This window comes from Vanessa cardui, chromosome 19 (assembly GCF_905220365.1).
Source record: "Vanessa cardui chromosome 19, ilVanCard2.1, whole genome shotgun sequence".
Taxonomy (NCBI): domain Eukaryota; kingdom Metazoa; phylum Arthropoda; class Insecta; order Lepidoptera; family Nymphalidae; genus Vanessa; species Vanessa cardui.
In genome coordinates, this window is record NC_061141.1 from 6,497,529 (window position 1) to 6,508,203 (window position 10,675).

General features: G+C 43.9%; 1 protein-coding gene across 1 annotated transcript; it reads right to left on the reverse strand.

Moving 5' to 3' along the window:
• Positions 1–260: 260 nt before the first annotated feature.
• On the reverse strand, positions 261–6,913 carry LOC124537731. The gene is made up of 3 exons (XM_047114623.1): positions 6,868–6,913; positions 5,939–6,119; positions 261–4,338 (listed from the first exon to the last, which is right to left on the reverse strand). Exons 1-3 carry the CDS (start codon positions 6,911–6,913, stop codon positions 261–263), a joined length of 4,305 nt encoding a protein of 1,434 aa, XP_046970579.1.
• Between the last annotated feature and the right edge of the window lie 3,762 nt (positions 6,914–10,675).

Below are 10,675 nucleotides of genomic sequence, written 5' to 3' on the forward strand. Positions count from 1 at the left end.
CGAACCAAACCATAGTGCGATCTAAATGACGCACAGCGCCATCTAGCGACAAACAGTGTAACAATTATACATTCCGCCCACCATGAACCGAACGGTTCATAATAAAATAAACATCGTTATCAAGTAATTACACAACACAATAAATACAGAATTCTTAGTAATAAGCAATAAATTAAACTTAACAAATTATAAATAGATGGCTACTGTGACAAACTTAACATTTAACTAAACATAAACTAACCTTCATCACATTATCTTACTTAATTCCTAACTGGTAATATACAAATTTTAGATACTGGTCTCTTAATGACTGTATCTTTGCATTTTAAGCTGACAACACGCGTAACATTATCCTGACCAGTATGCTTCTCAACAATAACGCCGTAAAGCCATCGTGCGGGAGGAAGATTTTCTTCCTTAACTAAAACTACATCCCCGATTTGAGGTTCAGAAGAATGACGATTCCAACGATAACGGTGTAGGAACTGCGAAAGATACTCATTCGACCACCGTCTCCAAAAGTTCTGCGTCATTCGTTGGACAAGCTGCCATCTTCGGAGACTAGTTATGGATGACTTTTCGTAATTGGCATCCGGAACAAGTAAAAGAGGTTCACCGACAAGAAAATGTCCGGGTGTTAATGGGTATGGATCATGCGCGTCATCACTTAAAGTTGTCAGTGGCCTCGAATTAAGGCAAGCCTCAATTTGGGACAAAACGGTACTCATCTCCTCAAACGTCAGGGTTGAGTTCCCAATCACCCTTTTAAGATGGTGCTTGGTTGATTTGATCCCAGCCTCCCATAATCCACCAAAGTGTGGAGTGTAGGGTGGGATTCGATGCCAAGTAGTACCGTTTGATGATAACCAAGAAGCGATCTCTTGAGCTACACTAGACCTTTCTGCAACTAATAATTTCTTAATCTCCTTTTCAGCACCTACGAAATTAGACCCATTGTCACTCCATAACTCTGCCACGTGACCTCGCCTAGCCACCATACGTTTAAATGCGGCCAAAAATCCTTCAGAGGTCATGTCACTGACAGCTTCAAGATGTATGGCTTTAGTAGCCATACATATAAAGAGGCATATGTACCCTTTAATGGAGCGATAACCTCTACCCTTTGAGGTTCTCATCGCAATAGGTCCTGCATAATCTACTCCAGTTTGTCGGAAAGGTCTGTCAGCGGAAACTCGAGACGCTGGTAACTGACCCATTATGGGTTGATTTGATGGAGATGCATGACGGATACATGTCACACATTTGCGAACATGCAACTTTACTAAGCTCTTAGCATCAATAATCCAGTACTTTGATCTAATATAATTGAGCATTAGTTGGGGGCCACCATGAAGAGTCCTTTCATGTGCATCTGCTACTATAAGCTGTGCCAAATGCGAGTTACGTGGAATCAAAATAGGATGTTTCATCATGTCACTCAATTGAGCGTTCTGCAAACGTCCTCCCACTCGTAACAAACCACGGCTATCAATAAAAGGATTAAGAGACACGAGTTTACTCTTTTTAGCTACTAATCCACTTCTATTAATATTTTCAATGTCACCAGCAAAATATTTCTTTTGAAAATAGCTTATACATATATCCAAAGCAACCTTCAATTCTATATCGGTTAAGTAAGCAGGAAAAACAGATTTACGAGAGGAACGTAGCCATGTAAAGTAGCGTTTTAAATAAGCTACCGTTCTGATCAATTTGCGAAGTGTTGAAAATCTTGTAAATAACTCATGATCTGGTTCAACATTATCAACGGCATGACAAAGTTTTTGAGTTCTTTCTTCTAATTTGGTGTCTTGGCATTCTTCATATAAGTCGTAACTAATATTAACTTCGCTTAGCCAAGATGGCCCATGTCTCCATAAACTTAGTTTGTCATAGTCCGTTACACCCCTAGACGCGCAATCGGCTGGATTATCTTTAGACTTCACGTGAGCCCATTGATTACGGTCTAAAATTGTCAAGATCTCCGATGTGCGATTGGCAATAAAGGTTTTCCACTTACTTGGGTGACTACTAAGCCACGCAAGTACCACAGAAGAATCTGTCCAAGCATGAATTTTTGACTTGGGAATCTCCAACGTCTCCGAATCTTCTAAAATCAGCTTGGCAAGAAGAACGGCTCCGCAAAGTTCCAAACGAGGGATAGAGACTTGTTTGATTGGAGATACCTTTGTCTTGGACGTAACTAGATTCACATGCACTCCATTATTCTTATCTAAGATGCGAACGTATACTACTGCAGCATATGCGTAATTAGACGCATCACTAAATCCGTGCAGCTCTACTTCTTTATCGTCAGCATTTGTGTGAATCCAGCGAGGTATGCGGAAATTCGTAAGACTTTCTAAATTTGACCGGTAAGTAAGCCATTCCTGTAACAAAGAAGGAGGAAGTTCTTGGTCCCAATCTATTCCTGACATCCAAAGTTTTTGAATAAAAACTTTAGATGTTACAATAGTTGGAGATATCCACCCTAAAGGATCGAATAATCGCGAAATATCCGATATTACTCTCCTCTTTGTTACTGGTACTTCCAGTTGTGGTAATTGGACACTATATTCAAACTCATCAGTGCAACTATTCCACGTAAGTCCTAATACTTTCTGTATAGCTTCTGTTTCCTTTCCTTCTCCTATATTTAACTTTGACTCCTTTTCTTCTCTTCCTTTTCCAATTTTCTCCATAAACTCCTTCTTATTGCTTGCCCATTTCTGCAATTCAAATCCTCCCTTCATTAATATATTACTAATATCTTCTTTTATTTTCAGGCACTCTTCGACAGTTTGGCAGCCAGTCATAAGATCGTCCATGTAAAAGTCATTTAAAATTTTATCCACAGCAACAGGGTAATTTTTACCTTCATCGTGAGCTACTTGCTGCAGGACTCTTACAGCAAGGTAAGGAGCAGACGCAGTACCAAAAGTTACACGTAACATTCGATAATGTTGAATAGTTCCAGAATCATCGCGCCACAAAATACGCTGAAACTCATCTGCATCCTCCCGTGTCACCTTTACCTGTCGATACATCTTAACGATGTCTGCCACCAAACAAACAGGATGTTTTCGCCATCTCATAACAATGTGTCTCAAAGTATTCTGAAGAGGTGGACCAACTAAGAGTTCATTGTTCAGACTTACTCCATTAGTTCCAGAGCAGGAGGCGTCAAAAACAACCCTTACTTTAGATGTTAACTTATCCTTACGTACTACGGCATGGTGCGGCAAATATACCACGTCCGATTTATTACGTTGCTCTTCAGGAACTAACCCCATATGATTAAGATGTAAGTACTCTTTAATTACTTCTGTATACTGTTCTTTTAATTCTTTATTTTTTAATAATCTTTTTTCTGACTGGTAAAGTCTCTTAGTAGCTATATCTTTAAAATTTCCTTTCTTACAGTTTGGGTTTGCATTACGAAAGGGAAGTTTTACTATATAACGTCCGTGGTCATCTCTGGTAACGGTGTTTCTAAATATCTCCTCACACTTCTGTTCATCATCAGTAAGCATCTTCTTCTTAACAGAAAGATCGTCTGATTCTAACTCCCAGAACTTTCGCAAAAGATCATTGTCATTACACTGGGTATACATATTGACGATGACACTATTAGCTTGGCACGACACAGAATCAACATGATCTGAGTGAATTTGACCAGATAAGATCCATCCCAAATGAGTGTTCTGGGCTACAGGACACCCGGGAGGACCCTTGATAAGGCCCTCGACTAAAATCTGGCTATATACTTCTGCACCAAGTAACAAATCTATCTTATTTGGTACGTCAAACTTCGGGTCAGCTAACTTTAACTGAGCTAATGCTGGCCACAATTGTACATTTACCTTCTTTGTGGGAAGAAAAGATGTCAGCTTGGTAAGAACATGGGCTTTGACGACCAAAGTGAATTGAGGATTATGAATTGACTTTAGCTTGATTTCAACGACTGATGCAGAAGCTAAAGAATCATACCTACCCCCAATTCCAGAAATGTAGACCTTGTTGGGAATCTTTTTCAGTCCAAGAGCTTGGACAGCAGACTCCGTGATCAACGAAGCCTGTGAGCCTTGATCCAACAAGCATCTATAAGCTAAACTGGTATTACCTGTTCTCGATACTACCTCAACAATAGCTGTAGCCAAGAGAACTTGACTAGAACTATTTGGAAAACAGGTACTTACTGTAGCTTTGTTCTCACAAAGTTGTGCTGTGGTTGCTGAAACTACTACACCTCCATCATTGGACTCAACATTCTTCGTCTCCTGTACTACACTCGGAGGGTGTAGCAGAGAATGATGCTTGCGTTTACAAATTTTACACCTAGTAGATTGGCGGCATAAATACACAGAATGATATGAACCGAAACAATTGAAGCATAAACGATTGGCCTGAATAAAGTTACGGCGTGTGTCGTATTCAGCCTTAGCAAACTGTTTACAATTTATAATTTTGTGATTGTCTTTACAAAATTGACAAGTGAGATTAACAATATTGGGACTAGTGTTATTTGAACTAGCTTTATGAACAACATTAACACTCGTTCTTACATTAGTAGGTTTTAATGTTTGTTTAACGTCTAAAAATTCTAAAGATCTAAATTTGTGTTCAAGAAATTCTCTAAAATCAGATAAGGTAGGCAATCCTTCACTTTCGTTCGACTTTAATTCCCATTGCTTTCGGGACTCGGGATCTAATTTTTGGCTTAATATGTAAATAACAATAATATCCCAATTACTAATATTAACACCTATGTTCTGTAATGCACTTAAACATTCGTTCATATTGTCTAATAATTCCTTAATAGCACCGGATGATTCATGAAGCAAAGATTTCTGGCTCATGAAACGTCTGAGAATATTATTAGACAAATATTTTTTATTGTCATAACGATTGACTAACTGAGTCCAGCAAATATTTTAATTTTTATCTGTAATGGGAATGTGTCTCAAAAGCTGCTCCGCTTCTCCCAACAAATGACTTTTAAGATAATGAAGTTTTTGTACGTTATCTAATTTACTGTTGTTATGTATTAATGATGTAAAAAGATCTCTAAAACTTGTCCACTCTAAATACTTTCCGGAAAATTTGGGTATAGAAATCTCAGGTAACTTAACAAAACAATTAGATTTATCTTCAACATTTGCTAGCTTAGAAGTTCCTACTACAGATTTACCTTTAGATTGTAATTTACTTAAAACATCCTTTAAATCAGTTTTATAATCAAAATATAAATTTTCAGTTTGATCATAAACAGAATTTGTATAATAACTGGAAGTTTCTAAATCAGTCGTACTAACCTCTGTAATTATTTGCCGATGTGTGTCACAAAACGATTGCCACTGATTTTCTAAAGCCTCTAAACGCGTTTCTACATAAGTAACGGACAAACGCTCTTTAGGTGCTTTCTTAAAGTTGAGTTTACCTTTAGAGATAAACTCCTTATTATTCTCCTGAAGTTTGTTAAATACTTCCATGGCGATAATTTAATGACACGCAAATAATATTAAAACAATTTAAACTCAACAACTACTTAAAATTATAAAAGGCAATAAATGTAAACACAAGTTAAATTAAATATTACAAGTCCAATTTAAGGTAAATTTTCAATGTCCAATAATTCACACAATGCAAATTACTTCAAAATTTTACAAGTGTTGAAATTCACAATTTTTTCTAAGTCAATGTAAATAACGAAAATTTTCTAAGTGTTTAAGAATTTGAGACATAGACAAAATTTGGGCATAGGTTCCCCGTCGGTTCACTTTTCTTCGAATATTAGCCTATGTCTCTACACTAACTTTAATTTTTATAAGTTAACTTCTTTCTTGACTTAAGGTCCAACTTTGCTTGACACTACTATTTTAAGATTAAAGTACTCACAGTTGTCCGGCACACTTCACTCACTACACTAACTCCTTACTCCTGGTCCGGTCGTGTCGTCATGGGTCTTCTCGTGACGTCACCGCTTGATCTCGTCCGCTCCACTCCTGACGCTGACGTCACTGCCTGGTCTTCACTGACAGGCTGAAATCCCTGGCTCCAAGCTCCAGGGTTGACACCATCGATGACAAACCGCCACCACGTCGATGCCGACTCACAAACTGTTGTGAACCCTTATATCACTAGGGTCACTGATCCGGCTCGAAGGACCATATGTACGATCCACTAGTCTCTGGGAGAACACTCACTCCCTCTGGCGTCGAAATAAAACAACCAGTGATATGGATCGTGGTACCCGAATGTATATTTCACACAACTCAAGTACAGGACCGACTACGAATACAATTCGAGTACGGTTACCAATCGAGTACTATTACAAACGGCGTACTAGAATTCAAAAAACATAAATCTTTACTTATAAAAGTTGTAAAGCCAAACGATAGCGCGATTTATCTTCCCTAAAGCGCCATCTATTGGCGAAAAGTATAAACTAATAAAAACAAATAAAATTAACATTCGTATTAATTATTTACAATATCAAACAATAGCGTGATTCAGTATACACTCAGCGCCATCTATCGGAGAAAAGTATAAATCAATAATTATAAAATAAATCAAAGTTAATATCTACTAGCCATACGAACCAAACCATAGTGCGATCTAAATGACGCACAGCGCCATCTAGCGACAAACAGTGTAACAATTATACACGGACAGGCTAGATATTTTCTTCTGTTGGTCGATGATTACAGTCGAATGGGATTTATGTATTTTCTAAAATCTAAAGATTAGACTTTCTCTTATTTCAAGCAATTTAAGAACTTGGTGGAGAACCAGAAATCTACTAAAATAAAGATTTTAAGAACAGACAACGGTGGTGAATTCTGTTCAGCACAAATGGAAAATTACTTGAAGCAGACTCTATGATACAGAAGATGAGCAGACAAACAACCATGATGAGAGAAGACTCCAGTTCAGAATCGGAGGACAGTTTCCAGGAGTCAAGTTCATTGATGCCAGAAGACACAGAGATTGCTAATTTTCCTTCTAGTGGTATTGAAAATGCAGAAAAGCGACTAAGGAAAAAGCCTGGATACTACGGTATAGCTAATCGGTGTATTAATGATGAGGTGTCATGAGATGACATTTCCTTGAATGATGCAATCAATGGTCCAGACAGTGTACACTGGCAGCAAGCAATCAAAGAAGAGTTGCAATCATTTAGTGATAGAGAAGCATGGGAACTTGTAGTTAGGCCAGTGAACAAAACAATAGTGAAGTGCAAGTGGGTATTTAAAACTAAATATAACAGTGAAAACAAAGTGAGATATGAACGAGACTTAAGTTAAACGAGAGTTACTAAAATTCTTGAAGTTGACACTGGTATGAAATAGTTTTTACAAAATGACAACACCGCATTGTTGGTAGCTGTCAAGCATTCGTTTCTTAATATCGATTAGCTCCGTGAAAATAAAATATTGTAAAATCCGTAAACGGTTTTATTTTTAAAAATATAGTAATGGAGGAAGAGCGATCTGAGCCCGAACGTACGGAGGATCAGAAGTGGGGTGCAGCTCACGTGAAAAGAAAATACCATCGGACGAAGAAAAATGGTTTTTCCTTATGGAGCAACAGAACCGTAATATCATGTCACTAGAGCAAGCCATGAAAGTACCGCCTACTGAAGGTAAATTACGTTTTCCTGAGTTTAACGCGGATCAAGAACATGTGGCACGCGTGCATGGATTAGTAGTGCTGATATGTGTGTTCCGGACCAACAAATTACCGGCGCTCCGCTGATGTTAGCGTTGAGTACAGCATTGAAAGGACAAGCATCGGCTTGGCTAGCCCAGGTATCTTATCATGGAATGTGCTGGGCTGATTTCAAAGATCTTTTTATCGCGAGGTTTGATTCTCCTAAAACAGCAGCTGCCCATCTTATTAACCTGCGCGGTACCAAAACCTACAGAAAATAAGTGTCTTGCTTCGTATGCTGCCACCTTAATGACTTCACTCATGACAAAGTGGAAAAACCTTTCCGTCGAGCAAATAACAGTAGCGACGGTTATGTCACACATTGCCCAGTTCGAGCCGCGAGTACAAAGAATGTCATTCACGTAACACATTTCCAGTAGAAATCGATTACGGCAGGAATTAAAGTCTATATCGTTCCTGAAACTTATAGCTTCTTCATTTGGTAGCGACAATACTCTAGATGTGAAACGAAGCCTTGAAAACACAGTAAAGTGTTTTACTTGCGGAAAGCTCGGGCATAAAGCGCCACAATATCGCCATAGACAGAATATGACTGCCTTAAAACAGAATAGTAGATCGGCGACTTCATCGAGTGAACCTCAACGTGCTACAAGTCAGATAAGAAGCATTCCTGATAAGTCTCATGTCACCTGTTTCCAATGCCGAGGTACGGGTCACTACGCGTCGGAGTCCCCCAAACGACGAACCCAGGTTGGCTCTGGCAGCCAAGGCCCAGGCCAACGACGAGCTGGTGGAGACTCTGGACCTAGATCCGTGGGGACGCCCTTACCTGATGGTGAGGGGCAAGTTGCGCCAGTCGGCTCCCCCACTGTCCCGGAGTCTCCAGCCGCAGCTGCTGGAGGAGGTGGTGGGTGCTCTGTTTCCATCTAGACCGGAGCACGCACCACCGGCTATGGTTCCGCCTCACAGGGACGCGGAAGAGGACGATGAAGACGTGCCCGCGGTCACCCGGGCAGAGCTCAGAGGGGCGGTGGCTCGCATCAGGAACACCGCCCCTGGACCCGACGGCATTCCAGGCCGTGCGTGGGTCCTCGCCCTGAGAGAACTCGGGCCACGACTCTCAGGGCTGCTGAGCGCATGCTTGGAGCGAGGCCAGTTTCCAAGCCGGTGGAAGACCGGGAAGCTGGTCTTGCTGAAGAAGGAGGGACGACCCGCAGACTCGCCATCTGCGTACCGACCGATCGTGTTGCTGGACGAGGTGTGTAAGATCTTCGAGCGTGTCATCGCCAGTCGCCTCGTTCAGCACATGACCAGGGTGGGGCCGGATTTGGCGGAGAACCAATTCGGCTTCCGCCAGGGGCGTTCGACGGTCGACGCGATCATGCGCGTGAAGGCCCTCGCGGAGGAGGCAGTCGCCCGGGGTGAGGTGGTCTTGGCGGTGTCGCTCGACATCGCCAACGCTTTCAACACCTTGCCTTGGAGTACCATCAGGGAAGCACTCCGATACCACGGAGTGCCGCGCTACCTCCAACGCGTGGTCGCGGCGTACCTGTCGGACCGAGCGGTCGTGTACACGGGTCGCGAGAGGTGGGGTCGTCGAGAGACGTCGTGCGGCGTTCCACAGGGTTCCGTTTTGGGTCCACTCCTGTGGAACGTGGGGTACGACTGGGCCCTGCGCGGTGCGTTCATCCACGGCGTCGGCGTCATTTGTTACGCCGACGACACGCTGGTTACAGCACGTGGAAAGACGTACCGGCAGGCGGCCATACGCGCGACGGCTGGTGTCGCGCATGCCGTGGGAAGGATCCGGCGGCTGGGCTTGGAGGTGGCATTGCACAAGTCGGAAGCCCTGTGTTTTCACGGGCCGAGGACGAAGCCGCCTCCCGGGTCCAGCATCATGGTAGGAGGGGTGTCCATCGCTGTCGAGTCGACGATGAAGTACCTAGGACTCGTCCTCGACAGTAGGTGGAACTTCGAGCCGCACTTTACACGGCTCGCCCCCCGGTTGTTGGGCCCCGCTTCAGCGCTCTCGCGCTTGCTGCCCAATCTGGGGGGACCCAACTCCTCATGCAGGAGGCTCTACATGGGGGTCGTACGGTCGATGGCGTTATACGCCGCGCCAGTGTGGGCGGATGCCCTGACGGCCCGCAACGTCGCCGCGCTGAGAAGGCCACAGCGCGCGATGGCCGTCAGGATGATAAGGGGATACCGTACGATCTCCTTCGAGGCAGCGAGCCTCCTAGCCGGATCGCCGCCCTGGGACCTCGAGGCTAAGCTCCTCGCGTCGCACTATTGGTGGCGCGCGGAGGCGGTCGGGCGGGGTGAGCGCCTGGTGCCTCGACAGATCGAGGCACGCAGGGCAGAGCTCCGCCAGGTCTCAGTGGCGGAGTGGGAGACGCGATTAGCGCGACCCACGGCAGGGCAAGCCGTCGCTATTGCGGCGGTGAGGCCCGTTTTGAAGGAGTGGCTCACTAGGAGCCACGGCGCCCTCAGCTTCCGGCTGACGCAGGTGCTTACTGGACACGGATGCTTCGGTAGGTACCTGTGTCGCATAGGTCGGGAGCCGACGTCCCAGTGCCACCATTGTGGCGATGGTCGCGATGATACGGCGTTGCACACGTTGGCGGAGTGCCCAGCATGGGCTGAGCAGCGCCGTGACCTCGTCGCGGCCGTCGGTGTCGCTGCGGGAAACCTCTCGCTTCCGGCCGTCGTCTCCACGATGGTGCGGAGCGAGGCAGGGTGGAGCGCCGTCGCCACCTTCTGCGAGGAAGTGATGCTCGCAAAGGAGGCGGCGGAAAGGGAGAGAGAGGCTGCCTCCTCTCTCCCCTCCCGCAGCAGACGAACTGGACGTCGCAGGGTGGTCGCCGACTTACGACAGCCGACTTACCGACTGCCGACTTACGAGCAATTTCAATTTTCTTACGACTCTGGAGCTGAGTGCTCACTTATTAAAGAGTCTTTGGCTTCTAAATTTTGTGGCAAACGTTTTTACAATGTGGTT